The 22,420-nt window shown below is 46.3% G+C and overlaps 1 protein-coding gene across 4 annotated transcripts in view; it reads left to right on the top strand.

The window, feature by feature from the left end:
- The first annotated feature begins 2,875 nt into the window (after positions 1-2,875).
- Slc13a4 (solute carrier family 13 member 4) overlaps positions 2,876-22,420 on the top strand; it is a 44,168-nt gene continuing 24,623 nt past the window's right edge. Inside the window, exons 1-3 of one of the 4 annotated variants that reach the window (XM_063250549.1) lie at positions 2,876-3,630; positions 8,363-8,491; positions 21,198-21,334. In XM_063250549.1, the coding sequence (XP_063106619.1) occupies positions 3,532-3,630; positions 8,363-8,491; positions 21,198-21,334 (365 nt within the window). In that variant the 5' untranslated portion in view covers positions 2,876-3,531. Of the gene's footprint in view, positions 3,631-8,362; positions 8,492-9,009; positions 21,335-22,420 lie in introns of those variants that run through there. The other 3 variants (XM_003475536.5, XM_063250550.1, XM_063250551.1) reach the window with 3 other exon arrangements.

Below are 22,420 nucleotides of genomic sequence, written 5' to 3'. Positions count from 1 at the left end.
ACTGTAACACATAGCATCTTTCCATTTCTTTTGTACAAGACAAAGGCTGATGTGCAGGCAGAGTTGGCACTGCCCAGAGGAAACGGCCCTTATAGCCAACTTCTGCTTTTTGTTTTTTGCTGGAGGTGGGGAGGGATCCACAACAGCCTCAGTTCCTACGTACAGTGCAATGCCTGGACAGTCTCACGTCCAACACTGAGACTCTACCCCATCTGAGCCTTCGGGTGCTTGGACTCATCAGTGCATTCTTCCTGACCTCACAGCACAGAGGGCTGCTCTTGGAGGCAGAGATCTGTGACCAACCGAGAGGCTCATTCTCAGGACCACAGGTAGCAATGGCAGCACATTCACCCACAACAAAGATCAAAGGCATTTTACAGACATAGATCAGGGCTTGAATTTATGCGGTAGTCAATGCCCTAGGGGGGAAAAAATGGAAGACGAGACCTTTAGAAAGACAAAAGAAGACCCCATTTTCACTAACTAGATTTTTAACTTTGGTCTAAATATAGACTTTTTTCCCACAGAGTTTTATAACAATGATTTCATTGGCATACAGAATCAAATATGTTCATGATCATTACTCAGAAACAATCCACCCTTTGCCCGATGAACAGCAGAGAAGTTGCTTCTTTTGTGCCATGCTCAGCTACAGTCACAGGGGGCCACATTTCACCATATTTACCCAGAGAATAACTTGGGGGTGATATTTATAGTGGAAACTCATCTGTGACTCACAGAATCATTTCCACCCTTTCTACTTGCTAGGAAATTTCAGGACCCAGGCTGTCATCCATGGTGTCACTCAAAGACAATGACAAACATCATTTGAGCTAAAACTGACTTCTCTCTCTTTTCACCTTAAGTATAATAAAAAAAAAGAATCATACAAGGCATGTATCAGTGAAAAGGTTTTGGTTTTTATTTAGGTAAAGTGGTCCAGAACTAAATGCGTATTAAAGGCTTCACAGAGCAATTTCTTAACTCCTTTTAATGTCTTGCCTGTCTTTTTTCCTTGGTTAAAAAAATGACATAAAATATGCCATCTTGACTCTATTAGCGAACTATATTAGTGGTATAAACCATATTCCAACTGCTGCCTGTTTGACTGTGGAGCTAGGGACACACCCAGGGCCTCTGCATACTGGGTGAGTGCTGTCCTTGAGCTCTGCCCCCGCCACACACTACAGTGCAACAAACTCAAAAACTTCATCGCAAAATCTGAAGCTCTTATTAAAATAATTTAACTATCTTATTAAATAATTTCCCTTTGTTCACCCCCCCCAAGCACTTGGCAATCAGTCATTCTAGTTCTTGTTCTTAAGAACTTGACCGCTTTACCTGTCTTCGTGGATACAGAAGGTGTTTCCTTTGTCTGAAACAATGGATAAAGTCCTGAAGGAGAACTATTTGTCATACTGTGGCTCTTGCCTTACCTTTTTTTATTTGCAGATATTCATCTATGACATAATAAAAATAACACAGTCATGTTGCTAAACTCACTGTATTCTTTGTTATTCTCAGGTTATGTCACCAAGGAATTTAAGCGGTTCTTAGGTTGATAGTGGATGTTGACTTCTATTTTTATTAGTCTCTCTCTGCAGCTAAAATATCACACACGTGGTCTTGTTCATTCTGAATTTAAAACTCATTATAAAAATGAGGCCATAACACAGTAAATACAACAACCAGTCTGGAAGATGTACACAAAGATATAAGTTATTGGAGTTCGTATTACAGTGGCCAAGTAACTTTCAAGATCTGGGCTTTCCATTTGCAGCTGTCTTAAAAGTCCCAAACAACTGGTTTCTCGGGCCACCCTCCTGGTCACTTCATATTTGGCCTGGGGATCATTTCCAACTGTGATTGCTGCACACCTTAGAAGGTACCAGTCCTTGAATTTCGTGCATTCGAGAGGACAAAATGGGTTTCATAAGCCCTGGTTCTGCCCAGCAGCTCTCAGATCAAAGTACTTTTGCCAAGACTACCACGTAGAGAAGGTTGGTGTCTTTTCTTTTCTTTTCTTTTTTTTTTTTTTCCTTTTCTTTTCCTCACTATCCCAAAACTCCAAGCCCTTTCTTAGAAGAGAGGCTGTTTCTCCTGATCTGTAAAGACCAGAAATTCCAGGGTCTGCAGTTCCTGAGCCTTTTTTCCTCGACTTGTCAACTTCTCCCCTCCCCACCACCTCCTCCTGTGTGTCAGTCAGAGGAGCCCTTAGTCAAGACTATTTGAGTGCCTGTCCAGCCAAAAAGACCACTGGCACCAGTGAAACAAGGGTGTCCAGACCTGCCCAGAGAGGCCACTACTCTTCTCCTTTTCCTTAAATCCTAGGGTCCTTCTTACAGTGTCACACTTTTAGCTAAAACTTTGTATTCCTCCCCCCCACCACCACCACCACACACACACTATGGAAGAAACAATGTTGGCCAGCAGGGAAGTCAGAAAGGTAACACTGTACACTCTGGAACATTAATAGTACATTTTTCCTCTCTGGCCTGGGATCTGCCACCTTCAGGAGGGCCAGATCAGCAAGGGGCCCTTCCAAGGGAGAGATCTGTGCCCCAGCTTAGAAACACCAAAGCAGTGCTTGGGGAACAGGGATTATGTTTACAACAATGATCATCACTCCAGCCCCTAGGATGTCTGAGAAATGGAAAAATAAGCTTTGCAAGCTGCCTAGGTCCTGCACAATCAGCAGGCCCCTGCTGTGACCAATCAAGAGCTGTCTTTGGAAGAGATACTGACTAATTCTTTTCAACTTGCTGATTGGCCTTAAGGCATGGGTGTGGCTACGGCCTCTGTCTGGGCCTCTCATTGGTAGCTTAAAGTTAAAAATGGACCTCCCACAAGTTTTTGTCCTGTGATAATCAGGAATGTCTTGGGAATTTTTTTTCTTTCCTCCTCTGCTTTGGAGGCCCAGGCTCAAGGCAAATTAGCAGTAGGAAACCAGTTTGAAGGAAAGAAAGTTGGAACGAGGTAGGGAGACCAGGGTCTGGGACAGAGCAGCAGATCTCAAGTGAGGGACTCCTAGGCACCGATTTGGGGAGAAGGGGCTTCCAGATTTTTACACCTGCGAGCCAGGTAGGAGATGGAACAGATCCTCCCTGCCATGGGTCACCCAAAGGGAAAATAATGACCAGCACGCTACTGTCTTAGCAGTTTTTAAACTGTTAAATGATTCTTCAAGGCCACACAGAAGCAGCAAAAAGTGTGATTTTAATTGCTCGGGAGAGCTTTTGCCCACAGGGAACATAAAGATCCTCTCTTGTTAACTGAGCCAAGAGGGAGCCCACTATGCCCCGGGTTACCACCCTGGTACAGTTCTTTTCTGCTGTTCAAAAAACCATGTTCATCAGTCCCACCTAGGAGGAAGGCCAGGAGCCCACCTCTAGAGGTAACAGGGGTGTAACAGCACCCTTCTTCCGCCCCCCAAGACCAGAGAGGGCTCTGGCAGCCCAGCTTAAGAAGTCTTCCTGGCCAGACAACAGCCTAGGGAGGAGGCAGGGAGGCAGGAGCACAGGTAGGGCCGCCATGGGCTTCCTGCAGGGTCTCCTCGGGGCCAGGAAACTGCTGCTGGTCATCTGTGTCCCCCTGCTGCTGCTGCCTCTGCCCATCCTGCACCCGAGCAGTGTAAGTACTCCTGGACCGAGCCAGGGCACACAAGGGAGGGCGCAGAGAGAATGGGGAGCTACGGCAGCACCCCGATGTGGGTTATTGTGTGTTTGAGAGATGAACTTGGGGGGGGGGGTAAAATACCTTCTTCCCAAAACCTCTTCCCTCTCTCCAACCCTGTGGGTCCAGCCAGGCATCAGGTCAGAAAGGGCACCTTGGCTGAACTCACTGACTGCACCAGGCCAGGCACAGGGACCCATAAGGGTGCACTGGGACACTATGGAAAAAACCTTCGCTACCTACACAGAAAAGCCTGGTACACAGAGGGCAAGGACGGGGCTGGAGGGCATCATAGAACCGATCCAGCACTGTGATCAGTCATGCTGGGCACTGATAACCAGAATTTGAAAATCTGAATCACTGAGGCTCCCTGTAAACTGCAGGGCAGGAAAGCTGAAGTCAGTAGAGCTTGGCATGTTGCTGTGGCTCTGCACACATGGCCCTGTGGTTATCTGCATCCTCTGTGTTTTCTTCTCTATGCTCCTGAGGACAATTGGAAAAAGACAAGACAGAGAAATGAGGTAGATGGAGGTGACGACAGATACCTGTAGTCTCAGCTACTTGGGAGGCTGAAACAGGAGGATTGCAAATTCAAGACCAGTCTGGGCAATTTAGCAAGATTCTGCCTCAAAATAAAAAAACATAAAAAGGGCTCATGATGTAGTTCTATGGTAGAGTGCCCTGGGTTTGATCTAAAAAAAAACTAAAGAAAAAGGAAATAAATGTGGCCCCAAACTCTGGACTATGACCCGGGTTTTAACAAAGATTGTATAAGCAGAGAGTGGTGCCTGGACTTTGTGATCCTTGTTTCTGGGACCCATTGTTTTCCTCCCTTCCCTTTCTCTCTATTCATCTCCTGGCTGGGCTTTACACCTGCACCCAGCTGATGCTACCCTTGAGACTCAGAAAAAGTAAGCCACAGCAGGAAATTCTGGTAGTGGGAGGGGAAGAACACTCACTCCTCGGGTCACTTGGAACCAAAATTAAATTAAAAAGTTAAATAGAGAGGATTGGGATTGTTCTTAAAGCCAGGCTGGCTAACATCTTTAGTAACAGAATAATCTAGAGTGTGGGGGGGAATGCGATGAACCCTGGGTGGGGATTAATAGATGGCAATTTCTGCTGGCATCTCTCCTGGTGCCCACTGGTCAGCATGTGTGTTTTCCAAATGGGCCCCTTTTGCCCTTTTTTTATGGTGCTTTTAACTCAATGTCAGCTTGACTTAAAGGAATCAAGAGACAAATTCCTTTCTTCCCCGCAGCAGTTTTAAGGAGCCTGACTGTCCTTTAAGGCAGTGTCCACACACAGGATGCCCAGGTTAGGCACCCAACACTAATCATGTCTCACCCATCCCTTCACCCATTGTGTTGGAATCCCTAGAACTCTTGGGGCAGGAAGCATTGGCTGAGAACTTGGGCAAGAGTTCCTGGCTGAGTTCTGATGGTTCTTCAGGATGCCAAGCCACAGCTACCTTCTAAAAGAATGCAGATGACTCCCCAGATCTGCTGGTCATATCACCCACCATGTGGAGGGGCAGGGCAGGGATGTAGCTCAGTGATACCGTGCTCATTTAGCATTCTTAAAGCTGTGTTTCCTGCCCAAATAAAAATTGAAGTGGCTGCAAGCGAAGCCATCCATCACTGAGCCCTTCTTCAGTGTCCCCAGTGGGATAAACGCGGCATCCAACCTTCTAAGCTAAATTTTACAAAGAGCAAATGAATACATGTCAAGCTACTGATGCTGTGGTGGTGCAGTAGGTCTAAACCTAAGATAGTCTCAAGGTAGCAACACTCTATGCAGGGATCTGCCCCTCTTAAACTGTCTCCATTATTTTGAACAGTAGCCAAAAAAAAAAAAAAATTCACACTGGCCCTTAAAAGTGTTCCCTGAATGCTAACAACTCCCAAATTCCTGATGAGCAGTGACCGTGGGGTTTCTAGAATATTCCTCCCGGTTAGACAAGGGAGACTTGGACACCTAGAATGGAGCGCTGCAGCGTCTTGGGTTCTGAAGCCAGGCCTGCGAAGTGAATGCCTGGGAGACTGAGAGAGGGCCCGAAGAAAGTGGGTGCAATTTGCTGGCTAAAGGTGGCATAAGGACTTGATTTGTGACTCTCTGATAACCAGGACAACGGCTTCCCAGTGAGACTGGCTGTCCCCTTATCTTACCTACAATTAAGACCTGTCATTGTCTTTTTCCCAGAAAGACAATGAGAAGAAGTAGGCTCCAGAGAGCTTTGAACTCCTTCAAGTAGTTTCATTTCCACTGTGAAGAAGGCATTTCTCTCAACTGCATTTTTTATTGCTTTGTGTGTGTGTGTGTTGTTTTGTTTGGTTGGTTGGTGGGTTAATGGTGTGTTTTTTTGTTGTTGTTTTCATTTTTGGTGTTTTTTTTGTCAGGGTCTTGCTACCTAGTGTAGGCTGGGCTTGACCTCGAATATGTAACCCAGGCTGGCTCCAGAACTCATGGAGACCTTCCTGCCTCAGCTACATTCTTTCCCAAATGAAGATACTTTTCCTTTCTGTACTATCAGTGCTTCCAAAAGTCTTATCTTCTCTAATCTCTTAGCTCCCAGGGAGCCACAAACAAGTCAGTGGGCCCCCGCTGCACCATGCCTATCTGGAGGGAGCAAGGTTCCTTTCAGTGGAGCCTCCTCTGTCCTCACTGAGCACAGCAACCTTTCGTAACTTTGATGTGACAGTTGGAGGTCACTGGTTCTGCATTCAAGAGTTTGAAAACACAGCTAAATCTGCCAGGTTCCAGGGGGAGCAGCCAGAGAAGGTTACCTGAGCCCCAATGGTATGGAACTCGGTGAAAACTGAGAAATTCATGGTAGCCCTGATTTTCTATAAAAGGGCCCTTCAAATCCTGCAGTTTGGTGATGCCACCCCTAGCAACCTTCCTCAGTACCTCCGTCAGCATCATTGGAGGCCAAAGTTAAGGGGGTTGCCTCTGGATAAGAACTTGGACTTATTTTTTGGGAGGTTCCTCAGTTACCCAAGAGCAGAGTGAGTGGGCTGGAGGGAATGCTGGTGAATTTCCAGCCCCCTTCCATATGGATGACCTTCTATTCCCTTTGCGAAGGGATGCTCTCAGGCCCTCAGGGAGGTAAAGGACTCAAGGAGCAATGAGCACCATTTTCAGTTGTCCCAACTGGCAGCTAGCAAGTACAGATCAGAGATGCTGCTACCGTGTTTCCCTGAAAATAAGCCCTAACTAGAAAATAAGCCCTACCTGGTTACCGTGGTTCTTGCCAAAATCATGCAGAAGATTCGACCTCACTGTTCTCTGGCTTGGTGGCTGCTCTGTAAGTCAGGCAAGGCAAGGACAGGCTGATTGGGGCTGGCAATTTTGATTTCTAGTTTAAAGGTCATTAAGTGTTTTGTTTTGTGGTTTTTGTTTTGTTGTACTGAGAATTGAACTCACACCCCTGTGCTTGCCAGGCAGGTGCTGTGCCGCTGTGCTATATCCCTGGCTAAGATTGTTATGTCTTATTTTCAGGGAGACACGGTAAATGCCTTGTATGCACAGGCCAGCCCCACAACAAAGGATTGTCCAGCCCACTCTGTCACTGAAGCCAAGGCTGAGAAGCATTGAGTTAGGAGTTCATTCTTCTTCATCCACAGTGAGGGTCCTATCTCAGGACTGCTGTCTGCCTCTCCCTCATCTCCCCCTGAGGCTCTGTGCTGACTGCAAGCGACCCCACAAGAGGGCTCTCCCAGCCACTCAGCGGGAGTGCAGCACAAAGGAACCTCAGCCTGGACACTGGAGGGGGAAACAGCCAACAGATTCTTGCCTAGAAATTTATTGTATTAAAATTTACCACTAAATGATAGTGCACACCCATAATCCCAGCTATGAGGCAGTAGGATCACTTGAGGTCACAAATTTGACACTAACCTTCACAACAAAAAGATTACTGCTGAATGGAGTTGTTTTATCTAATAATCTGAAGCAAGGAGATGTAATTTCATTTATTCATTTTAAAACAGTGAAAACCTTTTTTTAATTTTCAAGTAAAATCTTACAGGTAGCCAGCATAGAATCGAAGCAAAGTAGAGTTAGTCTTTGAGGGGCAAAGCTAGAGAGGGCTGGGGTTTGGGGCCTTCTGGATCTCTCTGGGATATTTCTGAGACTCATCCCAGGGCTGGAAGAACATGTGTGGGAGCCAGCGTTGGGGTTGTTCCTAAATGTCCCTTGTTACTTACCGCTTCCCTTCCACGGGGTGCAGGCTAAACGCCCCACCCTAGGATCTTCACCCCTGTGCTGACAGTGGGCAGGGAGCCCGTCCCACGTCAGGAATCCATCTCCAGCTTTGCCTTGGGTCTTTAGTGTCTGCTCCACTTGCTCCAGTCTGAGTTAAAACTCGGAACAATGTCTTCAGTTTCTCATGGATCTGGGCTCCGGGATGAATCTCAGTCCCCACCCACTGCAGTTTCAAGCACCCGCCAAGCCATGAGAAGTCCAGCAGCCCAGTGGTCAATGTGTCACACACCAGCGCTGACTGTGTGCCTGCCACGGGCCCACGGAGTGGTCACAGCTTCACCCACAAAAAACAGGTCCTCTGTATTCAGCCGCCCAGCAACAGCATTACACCATGCAGGGCTGTACCTGGTGCCAGCTGCCCCAGCACCGGGCCATACTTGACTTAGCCTTTCCCGGGACTAACCTGCCCTTCCCTTCCCTTCAGGAGGCTGCGTGTGCCTACGTGCTGATGGTGACGGCCGTGTACTGGGTGTCCGAGGCGGTGCCCCTGGGAGCAGCGGCGCTGGTGCCTGCCTTCCTCTACCCGCTCTTTGGAGTTCTCCGGTCCAGCGAGGTTAGACCACTAGTGACCCAGCCCTCTGCCTGGGCCTGGCTATGCCAGGCGGAGGGAGCCTCTCAGAGCCCTGGAGGAGGAGGGTTTTCCCCCACTGAGCACCATGCATCTGCTGTTCCTGCCCCTCAATTCTTCCTTTTCAGCCCTGGGTCCTTCTTTCCCTGGAATGGGCTTAGAACCTGCCTCTGCCAGGAAGCCTGCCATGATTAGGCACATCCAGTTGAGCCTTCAGTTTGGAGCCTTTAGGACCTGTATAATTAGCACCTATGAGTAGGCTGTAGTCGACCTTTTCAGCTCTTGTACGTCACTGGGACCATAAGCACACAATGCGGGGAGCCAGGCTTCCAGTTTGCTGGGTATCCCAATTAGAAAGCTGAGCCGGTATAAAGCAGAGTGCTCGGTGTTTGTTGATAGAGAGACTTAGCCTTGTTTCCCTGAGTCCTGATGATACTCTCATCGTCTCAGAAAACAAAACCCGTTCTTAAAAAACAAAACCCGTTCTTCCTCCCCAACTCCAGATTACTGCCATATCGTCCTCTGATTGCCTGCTACCTTGAGTCTGCCCTCTCTGTTCCCTCTCTAAGCATTCTCAAAAGCTCAAAGAGGAACTTCCAAGAGCAACAGCACTTTCAGGGTGAGCATTTACAGTAAGAAAGTAAGAAAGAAAACAGCAGCTGAAACAGGAGCAAGGTGCATGGAGGGCCCCACTTACCAACAGCTGGCACCCCCTGAACTGTCTCACTGCAGCCCTGGCCCCTGCTTAGGGTTTCTGATGGAGAAGGCTGAATGATAGAGGCGAGGAGGACTCATGGAACTAATGTTTGAATGCCTACCAAGAATCGGGCCACTGCACCAGCATTTGTGACTGAACGTGGTGCTTCTGAGATCTCAGGAGGGCTGATACTTCCAATGTGCCAATGAGGAAAGAGGCTCAGAGTAAGAATCGTGTCCCAACTCATAAAGTAGGAAACAGTAGAATGTTTAAATACATACCAATTTGATTTTGGAGACCACTGCCTTGCTTCCTATATCATACAAAAAATATTCCATGAAGTGGTATGCAGCTTCATGAGGTCATAAATCCATGGAGTTGTTACTAAGAATCACTCTCAACCTCTACAGTATGAGAAAGCAGGAAGGAATCGGGGCCCATGGGATGCCTTAACCCTGGGTGAGCCTTTTTGAAAGTTCAGAATTAGGCAACACCTTCAGTAGCTGCACTGGAACACAGATGAACCCTGTATTTCCACTAGAGGACTCTACACCAGCTTTTGTTTGCTTTGTCTTAGAGTAGTCAGCCTTCCTCCTCCTCCACTTCCTCCTCTTCTTCCACCACCTCCTCCTCTTCCTCTCTTCCTTTTCCTCCACCTCCTTCTCCTTCTGTTATTTTCTCTCCCACACCCCAATTGGTGACATTGAGTAGTTATAGATTCAAATTCTCCAAAAAGGGTAGGATCCCCAAAACTCTCAGCAGAGATTTTATCCCCAGAGACACACACAACACTGGGGACTAATATTTAAGCCCATCTGTGACCAGAACCGCCAGGCAGTCACTCCAATCTTTGCCCCTCTTGTATGGAAAAAAGAGTAAGTAAGCAGGGTTTGTGCATGCCTAAAAGAAAGGTCAACCTCAGATGGGACTTTTCTTAAAAAAATGTGTGCAGACTTGTTCTGTAGATTTCTCTCCAAAACTGTGAAAACCAAACTTCCTAGGGGCAGAGAGTATGAGCAGAAGGAAGATAAGAATGAAAAGAACTGAACCGTAAGCAACATGCTAAAGTGAAATAACGATTCATTAGGAGACTTCTTCTTTGAAATTCTCTGTGGGGAGCCCCAAGCCCATACGCCTCAGCCTTACGGCAGATGATGTCTCTCCTCCAAGAGCTGCCTGCACTTGGAATGCTCCAGGTGCTCAGGACAGCTGTCCATCCCATTGTAAGGTGTTGTCAGGCAATGGCTATCCATGCACTGCCTCTGTGCCCAGCCAGGAAGACCAAGCCTAGAAGGAGGTTACAGCAGCAGCAGTTTGCAAGTTAGCATGATTTCACAAAGTGGAAAAGAAGATGGTCCTGAGGCATTATGTCTTGTAATTGCTGTGGGCTGCAATTACAAGAGGGAAGAGGGAAATTTCATAGTTTATGGTGAAAAAAATCCTAATCTATCCATATGATGAGATGCTTTGACCAGCACTGAGATTTAGCAGTTGGACCACAGGGAACAGCTTAGTCCAAATGCAGTCAGTTTATCTGACCTTCTTAGATTAGGACAGTGTCGGTAAGGTGGAGTATATGGGTTCAGTCCTTTGTGAGCCAGTAAACTTTGCAGGATAAATGGCAGCTCCCTACTGCACTAGGTGCTTGTAGCTCTCAGGAAAACTAGGCTACTGCTCTTCAGGAACCACCCCCTGCATGTTGCATGTCCTGCCCTACCCCAGCCTGTGCTGACCACCCCTTGCCTGGACTCAGGTCATTTGTCCACCTTGGAAACTTCCCTCCAGCCAGGAGTGGTGGCACACATCTCTAATCCCAGAGCTCAGAGGCTGAACTAGGAGGACCGCCCATGAGTTCCAGGCCAGCCTGGACTACATAGTGAGACCCTGTCTTAAAAAACAAAAAACACTCTCCAGTTCCTCCAACTTTTAAAGTTCTACTCAGTTGAGGGGTTGATAGTTTCCCTTCGAGCTGATCAGATGTTCTGTCTCTTAAACCTTCATCAACATGAATAGAAACCTTCTGTAGATATGGTGCTCTATCTGCCAAATTTCATCCCCTCTGGATCTGTACCCTCTGTGCAGCCTGGCACCCTCCTTGCAACAGCATTCCTGGGTCTCGATTCTTGGCTGCAAGGCTGACAGTGTGTAAGTTGTGTAATTGCCTCACGAGGAAAGTTGTGTGAACAGGACTGGGATGGCTCTGGGATTGTAGCCTCTGTCCCTCATGTTATTCACTCAGCATTCTGAAAATTATTTTCTGAATTCTTTATCTACCACACGCAATGTGGGCTGGTACAGTACACCGAGGATGATGAAAAGTGAATCAAACATAATTCTTGTCCTCCAGAACTCATTTCTGAGTAGCCGTTCCTCTCGAAAGCTGTGGGATCTGCAGAGAAACAGAACCAAATGGAGAACAAGCTGAATACAGATAGGAAGATATAGGTAGATACGGATTATAAATAGATATATTATCAGGAGTTGGCTTACTTGGTTGTGGAGGCTGAGACATCCTACGACCTGGTGTCCCAGGAGTAGCCATGTTGTAACTCAGTGTGAGTTCAAAGGCCTGAGAACCAGGGATTTCCATGAAAAATTCCAGTGTAAGGGCAGAAGATAAAATGGAATATTCCCAGCTCAAGAAGTACGGCTGGAAAAATGTCAAATTCCAGCTTTTTCCCTATACATTGTCTTCTGCAGGCCCTCAGTGGATTGGATGATGACCATCCACACTGGGGATGCGGCCTGCTTCACCACATTCAGAGACTCAGATGCTAACTCTGTCCAGAAATGTCAAGGAAATACCCCAAACAGTGTCTAATCCGGGAACTTGTTAGCCCACTCAAGATGAACATAAATTTAACCAACACAAGTACATATAAAGGGTAACTTTTCATGGTGCAGCACTATGAGGAGCTCCCTGCTCCATGTAAAGGAAAACTCTGGAATGGGTTTCCATGTGTGGTCTCCATATGCCTGTTCCTGGAAGCGTGAGCCAAGTGTCCATATCAGGGTCACCCATGACAGATTTTTGTATCCTGAGAAAGGGTTGGACTCTACAATCTCTTTGAGCAGGATTTTCTGACTTATAATCATCCAACCACTACTTCCCTGTGCTAATATGTAGGGTCCTGGATTTTAGGTTTTTGTTTTTGTTTTTTTGTGGGTTTGCTTTTTTAAAGTTAGGATTTTCATTTTGATTCTATTACTATCACTGTATCTGCCTCCAGAGTCTTCTAGGCCTCTTCTAATGTGTTAACAGCCTGGGCACCATGGCTGTGTCCATGCAAATAGATGAGATACTGCTTATAGGAGAGGCAGACAGACGCATACAAAAGGGCTTGGAGTGGCACAGGGGTTGAGAAGCATGGTCTGAATGCCCAGCTTGGAAAGGCCAGTGTGCAGAGCTACTTGTGGTAGTAATGACATGTGCTGCCCATCTGTACCCAGCCACCACACACCCACGCACATCCACACTCAGCCAGCTGTCTCTGTGGCCTTGTGCTGTAGGCTGCCAGTTCAGGCTCATTTGGATTCCAGCTCCTGCCAGGGCAAAAGAGGGCCAAGGCATCCCCCACTGGGATAAGAGATGGCCTCTGATGTCACTAATCAGTTTCCTGTTGGCTCCTGACCTTTCTGACACACTGGCCATCTGTCCATTGCCCGGAGCCTGACTTTCTCTATTTGTTGAGCCCACAGGGAGCTTCATAGCCCACACTCACTCTGCCCTTCTGGTCCTTACTTCCCACAGAGGCTGCCCCCTCCTACACACAAGCCCTCTGGGGATGTGGGCTGCATTCCAGGCTGGCACCTCTCTGAACCCAGCCTGCCTGTGACCCCACCATCCAGGCACAGCACCAGCCTCCCCACATCCACATCCAGATGGCTCATCGTATCCCAGGACAGACACTAGCAGAGGGCAGAGCCAGTATCCCCAGCCATACAGGAAGTGGACCAGCTTTGGGGTCAGATGGGTGCCCACCTGGGTCTCTCCTCTCTAAACTTCTCTAGGTAAGGTTTGCAAAGAACTTTTTATAAGCCAAACCAGTTTTACTTTGAACCAATTCTTAGGAGACTCCATATATAAAACAGATAGAAAGGCAATTTCTACTCAAATGGGGCATGGGGAGCTTGAGATCCAGCTACCTGGACCCTTCCTTCCTGATCCCTTCCTTCCACTGCAGCCCCTGGAGTTTTCTGAGCCAGTGGGTGTGGTTTAAAAATCTCTGATCTCCAGATGTAAGTCAGGTGATGAAAGGCTGTCCAAGCCTACCCAGGACACTTCCCTGATCAAAAGGACATCTTTGCTGCTAGGGAAAGGCAGAGAGACAGATGGCTGACTTTGGTACACCCCATGGACACCAGTGGAAGCCATGTGGGTACATAGCGTTGTCCAGACTTAGCTCACAGCCAAGAGGAGGCTGACTCCCAGAGTTCATAGGATTTCACTGCAAAATCATTCTGATGCATTTCTGGTGGCTGCCCATGCCACCAAGTGCCCTTGTCAGGAGAGCATAGACAGTCACATTGACACAGCCTGCCGCTCTGCAGCTTACAGTAGGGAGAGGATTCCTGGTACCACCACAGACAACTATGGTGGAAACAGAGTGAGTTGGGATCCGGGTTTGGAGCAGGGAAAACTTAGTTCAAATCCAGCACTGCCACTGAGAAGTGTTTTTTGTTTTGTTTTGTTTTGTTTTGTTTTTTTCATGACTAACATTGTTTCACTTAAACTCCTGCCAATTTCCCCCTTTCCCTTCGTTTTTCTAAACTAAATCCCAGGCACTTCACTAGTATATCATTCCATGTGAATCTCTAAAATTTAACTCTATTAATTCTATATGACTTCTTTAAACTACTAAGCTACATAAGTAGTATTTAGATTTTTCCCAATTGTCTGTCCTATGATCTTTTTCTTTTTTATTTAAAGGGAATAAAACAAAACAATAAGATGAAACAAAACAAAACAGGCCAATATTGGATTGCTATCATCTCACCCAGTATTTCTCTGAATCAAACAGTTGCTTGTGAGGAAGTGGAGAGCTTGGCTCTTCTTGTCTCCCAGCCCAAGTGCCAGCTCACAGGAAGGCTCAGGTTAGCTTTTTGGTTCTCCTCCCAGTCTGCACAGCTGCCACTCTCACTGACTAGTCTTGAGCAGGTTCTGCATCCACACCGCACTTGCTCATCTAAAAAATGACAGCACCAGAAATTCACCAGCGTGGAATTTGGGAAGATTCTAGGTATGGCAGTGCCTGTCCTCGTATCCAGTTTTTCTGCAAAAATGAAGCACTGTCCTGTCTCTGCCTCCCCTCTGTTTAGATGGCCCAGGGAGGATGAATCGTACATCTTAGTGCAGAAACCAGGGAGTTGAGGTTAACGTCCAGATTTCCATTCTTAAACTTCTAGGAATAAAGTCTCAAACACTCCTTCCCATTTTAAAACCACATTTTCCCCTTTTTGTGGGAGGCAGGTAGTTTGAGACAGGGTCTCCCTATGTAGTCCAGGCTGATCTTAACTCAGTATGTAGCCCAGGCTGGCCTTGAACTCATGGCAATTCTCCAGCTTCAGCCTCCTGAGTGCTGGGATTAAAGGGTGTGCACCATTATGCCCAGCTGAAAACTCTCCTTAAAAAGTAAAACATGTAATATACAGTGATCTTCCCCATCTGTGGGAGATATGTTATGTTCTAGGAGCCCCAGTGCATGCCTGGAATTAACAGTGGAACCAAGTGCTACATATACATTTCTTCCTCTGTGTCCTGAGGTGAGGTGTTCTTTGCATTCTGTTCTAGCATTCAGTGGGCATGGACCTCTTCGAATTCCCTCCCTGCCCTCTGGAAAGTGTTGCCCTGGGAGACATAGTCTGGGGCTCAGGGTGTGGGTTGTGATTACTGACGGGGCAGAGTCAAGTGGGGTCCCAGAGCCAGCCCCATCTTGGCCATGTGAGTCCAGGCCAAGGGCTTCATTCATGTCATCTATTTGATCCCTACCCTGCAAGGTAGCTGCAGAGATGAGATGGCACATGCCAATCCAGGGGGCACGGCCCGCACCCTGCCAGCCAGGACTTCGGTGCCACTTCTAGTTGCTAAGTGTCAAGCGCCAAGGCTGGCCATGCCCAGGCCACTGGTGCAGAGTAGGTACATGACAGCACTACCACAGCCGCCTTTCACTGTGACACATTAAAACCACGCTCAGACATTTGTTTGTTAGTTTTCTAGACCATTGATTTTTCCTTCACAACAAAACCTTTTATATTCAGAATCCCCCAAGGCCCTCCGGCTTGAGGGTCATCTTCATTGTTTTCTACAACATGCTACCCATGTCCTGCCTTGAGCCCAGGCCGCCTCCCAGCCTCTGGCTGGACACTTGGCAGCACCCTGATCCACTGCAGCCCAACGGCTCTGACGCAGCACAGTACTGCGGTCCAGGCTGCTGGCTACTCTCACCCTGCATTTCAAGCATTTAGGTCTCATCCTTAGGCTGCCACGCCCTCTTTCCAGGCACCTGCCATTGGCCCTTCCTCCTCTCCAATATCTTGTAACTAATAATCTTTGACTTGAGAAACCAAATAACAGAGCTCGTTAGTGTTCAAGAGAAATTACATCCTAAGTGGGTGCAGCTCCCAGGAGTATGGTATGGATTTTGCTCCCTGTCTCTGAGTTTCCTCATCTGTCAAGTGAGGGCTGCTGTGGGCTCACAGGAGATGTCAATGTGGAATGAGGAGGACCTGGCCTGCGGAGGGTCCCACTCCCTTCCCGGGGAGCAAACCTGGAAGAAGTAGCCTCAGGCACTCAGCCTCCTCAAAGGTCATCACAGGCAAGCTGATGTCTTCCTATGACCTGTGCCCAGGAGGCAGGGAACTAAACATCCCCCTGGAAAAGTACTAGCACTGACCAACAGGACTAGTGGAAAGACTGGCTCCGAGAACTACCTGCCTCAGTGGATGGGAGGACAAAGGACTCTGCCTCAGAGCGGCCTCCTGCCTGCCGGCCCCTGCAGTGCTCCCACTGCCCACCACGGCCCCTCCCTCCGCTGTGGAGGCCTCCTCTGTCGTCAGGGGCTCCTGACAGCTGAGGAGTGCACTTGGGGACAGAAGGACCTTCACACACACCTCATCATCCAGACAGGGAGAAACTGTCACGGGGCAAGAGGGAGAAGTGGAGCCGGCTCCCTTTATTGTGGCTTTGATGTTGCCAGAGTGTCGTGTGCACAAAATTTAAAAATTGAGGAATGCTGAAAAACTTACAGTGAAAAGCCCGTAGTCTTGCTCGATAACTCTTATTTTCAGTTTTTTATTTGTTTGCAATGCACAATGATTACACCCCTTCAGGATGGCCAGTGGCTGTACATGACTTGTTTTAACTCTTTTTTTTTCTTTCTGTTTCTTCCCTTCCTTCCTCCTCTCTTATATGAGACACCCAAATAATTTAGAGAGAAAAGTAACTTCTAACTTTGTTACTCGCTGCTTCTGCTGCTAGGTGCCGTATTCCCCTGTGATTTGTTATATTAGTCCTTAAATCATCATTTAGTTCAGACATTATCAGTTGACTTCCTAGGGTGGCAGATGAATATTTTGTTTCCTTATGCCCTCCCTGCCCTCTACCCTCACAGTGTATTTATGTCACAGCTGTTATTCAATAACCAAAATGTAGCACTAGATTATAAATATTGTTTACTCCAAATGTCTCGTATCTTAGTATATTTATATTTTCTTTCCTGTTCGGCTTTTTTATTTCTCCTGCAGTTAAAAATGTTTTTATGCCAGAATTTAGCTCAGTGGCACAAGCACCTGCTTAGCAAGTGTGAAGTTGTCAATTCAATCCGTGGTATAAAAAAAATGTTTGGGGCTGGGGATTTAGCTCAGTGACATAAGCGCCTGACTTGCAAGTACGTGGTCATCAGTTTAATCCCTGGTACCAATAAAAAAAATGTTTTTATGCTGGGCATTGTGGTGCACATCTGTGATCCCAGCACTCTGGAAGCTGAGGCAGGAGGATCGTCATGAGTTCAAGGCCAACCTGGGCTAATAAGTGAGTTCAAGGCCAGCCTGAACTGCAGAGCAAGATCTGTCTAAAAAAAAATCTTAATTCTTATTTTATCTTTTTTAGAGGTACTTCTCCATAGTTAAACTTTTCCTCTCAATTTCTTATGATTCCTCTGGTTAGGAGCAATTCTCATGTGTGTGGAGATTATTTATTAAACGTCTACGTTAGTATATTACTCTGCCAAGAGTTAAGAGATACAGAAAGACAGAACAACAACCAAGCAAACAGCAGTTCAAGCATTTCCTAAAGCTGTTTGTGGCCTGGAGAAGTTAAGTATCCACGAGTAATGTTCTGGAATCAGAGGCTGGAGCCATGGAAGGTTTTCAGTAGGGCACTGGGCCTTGAAGGGTGACCAGAATGGATAACCAGAGAAAATGTCCAAGTGGGGAATTAACTATACAAGTGAGGGGAGATTTATACATATAAAAAGCTCTTTAATGGGCTATGTCTCAATTTCTTCATCATTAAAAAGGAAAGAGGTTTAAAGTTGGTATTGTGGTTATGTAAGAGGAAAGTCCTGATGCTTAGGGAATACACGTTTTAGTATTCAGAGAGCAAGGCCCAAAGTATAGTTACCCTCGAATGGGTCAGAGAAGAAACATGGCCAGGTAATGTACAAGTATTCTCTGTACTATTTTCACTTTTAGAATTTTTGAAACTTTAAAATCTCCCTGGAGTTATTTTTAAATGTTTTAAAATACTTTTGAAGATTTAAGATGTTCATATCATTTCTCTTCGCTTGCTCTCTATGATCTTCTTCCTTTTCTAGAACAGATTCTGGGGCTGTTAAACTTCATCCCCCCCTCCCTGAACACTGTTCCAGCAAAAACACCAGGCCCCAGGCTCTGAGCCTAGCTCTCCTTCTCAGAACGGGCTTCCACCAACTACATATAACAGAGTGTTCTTTCATTCCCTTAATGCCACCTCGCAACACACAGTAAATCCTTGGCTTCTGAGCATAATTCATCCCCCAAACACGCTCGTAACCCAAAGCACATGTGTATCGAAGCAAGTTTCCCCATAAGAAACAACGGAAACTCAAATAATTTGTTACACAACCCAAAAATATTCATATAAAATTATTACAATAGTATAACACAAAATAATAAAGAAAATAAATTAATCTGCACTTTGAAAAGCTTCATGGCTGGTGTGAGTGAGACGGAGAGGAATCATTGTTTTTAATCTCTCTTTTTTTTTTTTTTTTTTTTTAGTAGTAGGAATCAAACTCAGGACTTTGCACTTTCCAGGCATGTGCTTATGACACTGAGCCGTATCCCCAGTCCAGAAAGGAATCATTGTGCAGGACAGCTTTCACTGTCACTAACAGTGGAATCACTGCTGTCTAGTGGCTCGATGGACTATCTTCCTTTTCATGTGACTTTAACAAGAAGCCCATCCAAGGTCACTGGCTGTTGCCTCCTTTTAAGGCTTTAATGGAAATGTGACACTGCATTGCCATTCAACAGCCTTATTCACTGGTGCTTTTCTACAAAATGTTGTAGTTTCTCACATTTTACGTATCTCCCTAATCTCAGCTGAACTGAGGGCTTCTCTGCCTTTGTCTCCTCCACCTCTGCAGACAAGATCCTCTCCATAACCTCCTGCTGTTGGGAGATGATCACCCACAATCCCGCAGGCTGAGAGAGAGGAGCCATGGGCTCAGTTGTGAGCGTGTGACATTCTGCATCACGTCTGTCTCCTGCTGCAAGCCTTTGCTGCTTTATTAAGTTAAAATTTATTAGAAATGTTCACTTGTCTCGCGGGACCCTGGCAGAAGAAGTTACTCACAATCCAAGGTTTTACTATATGCACCGTACTTTTCTTCAGTTTTGTTCATGCTGGTTTTTTTCTCGTTAAAATATAAACATCAAAAATATGTCTTGCAATTTATACAAACACCTTTAAGAACTGTAGCCTAATGATAATAATCTATGCAGAAAATTATTCTTTGCTCCACTTATAGAAGCAAAAAAAGAAAAAGAAAAATGAAAAATGCAGTCAGCATGACAGCACACTCCTGTAATCCCAGCATTCAGAAAGCTGAGCCAAGAGGGTCTTGAGTTCAAGACCAGCCTGGACTACCAGAGCAAGACCTTCTCTAATACATTTTTAATTTTATTTCCTGAAACATTTTTTAAAATAAAGAAAAGAAAATTAAAAATCAACTAAAATATCAACAAAAGGAAAACGGTCAAATAAATTCTATGGTACATTATGCTGCTGTTAAAAATGAATTTTCATAATAAACTTAAGTTTCATAAATAAATGATTAGGATATGATGTTAAGTGGGGGGAAGGAAAGGTGTAAAACTCTGTACACTGTATGAATCCAATGATGTTTCTATATAGACATAAGGAAAACTGGAATTTGAAGAAATTAGCAGTCTCTCTCTCTCTCTCTCTCTCTCTCTCTCTCTCTCTCTCTCTCTCTGACTGTTAGGGGTTGAGCCCAGGGCCGTCACACTGAACTACAACCTCAGTGCTGCTTGTTTGATTGAGACAGAGTTTCACTATATTATTCCAGGCTGGCCTTGAACTCATTATGTGGCCCAGGCTGGCCTCAAACTCATGACAACCCTCCTGCCTCAGCCTCCCAAGTGCCAGGATTACTGGCATAAGCCACCACACCTGGCCACTTTTTCTTTTTTGAGTTGTGGTCTTGCTGAGTCACTACATTCCCCATCCTGAGCTTGAATTTGCAGTGTTCCCTCTCTGTCTCCCAGCATGCTGGGATTACCAGGGTATGCCACCTTAAGTGCCACAAACGGAAGAAAATGTATCAAGATATAAACAACAGCAGGTTTAAGGGTAATTTTGTCTTTAAATTTTTCTATATTTTGAAGTTTTCCATAGTGAACATGCACTCATTTTCTAACAGAAATAAACATATTTTCTGAAATTTTCTAAAAACATTAAAGTTAAGATTTGGAGACAAACCTAGGGTTAATTTAATTTTTTAAAAATCAATATAAAATTTGAGCAATATAAAATTAAACATTCTTTTTTTTAAGTCCAGTGCTGGAAATTTAACTCACTAGGCAAGCCCTCTGCCACAGAGGCATATCCCCAGCCATTTTTATTTTTCAAACTTCATTTTGAGTCAGCGTCTTGCTAAAGTGTCCAAGCTGACCTCAAAGTTTCAATCCTTCTGTGTCAGCCCACTGAGTATCTGGGATAATAAGCTTACGCCATCATGTCTGGCTATATGTTTATTCTTAAAAATCACAGTTGTTTTATTTTTAATGAAGGGTTTTGTTTTGAAAAGCAGAGGAGGTCATCTATCCTGTGAGGTTATTGGCTGGATGAAAGGAAATCATTTCTGTAAAGAGCTTGCACAGTGCCAAGGTAGATACTCAGTAGCTGCATATTATTCTAAAACATGCAGCTGTCTTAGCTGGGGGTGTAGCTCGGTGACAGAGTGTTTGTCTAGCAGGTGCAAGGCCCCGTGTTTGATCTGCAGCACCTCAAGAAAAAAGTAAAAACATACAATGTCTTTACCCAAAAATAAGACCTAGCTGGAAAATAACCATCCTTAAAAACTAGAGATCAAACATGTCAGCCCCCTCAGCTTATCCCCGCCTCACCTAACTTACAAAGGAGCCAGCAGGTAAGAGGACAGTGATGGCAGTTGAGGCAATAATTGGCTGATGGGGTTGGAATTTTTTTTTTTTTTGTACCAGGTATCAAACTCATGCTTTCCAGGCAGGTGCTTATGCCGCTGAACTAAATCCTCAGTCCTGGGGTTGGCACTTTTGAGTTCTAGTTTTCAAGGCTGATTACTTTCTGGCTAGGTCTTATTTTCAGGGAAGGGGTTGTTTTAAGAAACCTTATCTCTCTGCTGCCTCTTTGCCAGCTTCTATGTTCAAGTCCCAGTGTCACTTGCTTGGCATCTCCTTCCCGGGCACCAGATCCTGGGCCAGGAGGGTGACCTGTCTGGGCTCCTGCAGGTGGCCGCTGAATACTTTAAGAACACCACACTGCTGCTGGTAGGTGTCATCTGTGTGGCAGCAGCCGTGGAGAAGTGGAATCTGCACAAGCGCATTGCTCTACGCATGGTCCTGATGGCTGGAGCCAAGCCGGGCACGTGAGTCATACGAGGGCCTCCCCTGCTTGTCCGGTCACGGCTGAGCATCACGTTAGCTGTAGATGTTCCATAGTGAGCATGAGCTAGCACCCACCTTCCCTCCAAGAGTGGCCTCCCACTGAGACTGATTCGAGTCAGTGAAAGATCCACTTTATCTGCCCCACCAGCCTCAAGGACAGCGGGTTCCACATCACGGGACTCATTAGGGAGCACCTTACGGGTCCACATAAGTGGTTTTCCACCCACTCTCCTGAGTGTTAGGACATAGGCTGGACGCGAAAGCAAAGGCAAGCGGGAAATATTTCCTCCCATTCATCCACTGGGAGGTCTTCACATCGCGTGGGGCCACAGACCTCAAAGACCTGTTGCATTTTCCAGGTCCTCAGCTGCTCCTTCTTCCCCTCTGCTGGCACAGAACCAGCAGTGAGAGTCCCAGGAAGGAGTGGGAAGGCCAAGGTGGACAGTGGCCCTCCAGCACCTTCCTCTTTCCTCCCTTCTGATGCCCTTGGTTCCTAGTTCTCACTGAGCTTTACATGGCTGTCTGACTCCTTGGGGAGCCTCAGTTCAAATGAACCCTAGCATATCAGTTAGACACGTGGATGCCTCAGAGTGAGTTTCTTCTCCCAGTCTGTCAGGTGGGCTGCTGACAACTGCTTGCTCTGCCCCTCACCCAGCAATCGCCTGTACCCACCCTGCATCTCCTAGGCCAGTGAGGTGAGCCTTTTAGAGCTTTCAGGGATACAAAAGCCTACTACAGCACAAGTGCCGGAGTTCACCACTGCTGTCCTAGACACACAGTGGCGCTTCCTCACAGTGCATTAGTGCTCGGTGGCTCTTTAAAACCTCTCTGTGCTTTTGTGTCAACTTTTTATCCCCCAGGAAATTGTCACACATGAAAGACAGACAAAGTCTTGTCACCGTTAGTCTACACAAAAGGTCACCAGGACTGAGACCTGTTCCAACAACCCACGTGACAAATGTACAGTGGCCAGATTGCAAAGTCATCTAAAGCAATAAACCCAGATGGGTGTTTTTCTGCAGTCCTAGGGATTGAATCTCAGGTCTTCACACTAAACTACATCATGT

The sequence above is a fragment of the Cavia porcellus genome, unplaced genomic scaffold (assembly GCF_034190915.1).
Source record: "Cavia porcellus strain 051 isolate PalLab524CR breed Dunkin Hartley unplaced genomic scaffold, mCavPor4.1 scaffold_6, whole genome shotgun sequence".
Lineage (NCBI taxonomy): Eukaryota > Metazoa > Chordata > Mammalia > Rodentia > Caviidae > Cavia > Cavia porcellus.
The sequence above is the reverse complement of the archived record's forward strand: the minus strand, read 5'-3'. Positions and strand labels throughout refer to the sequence as shown.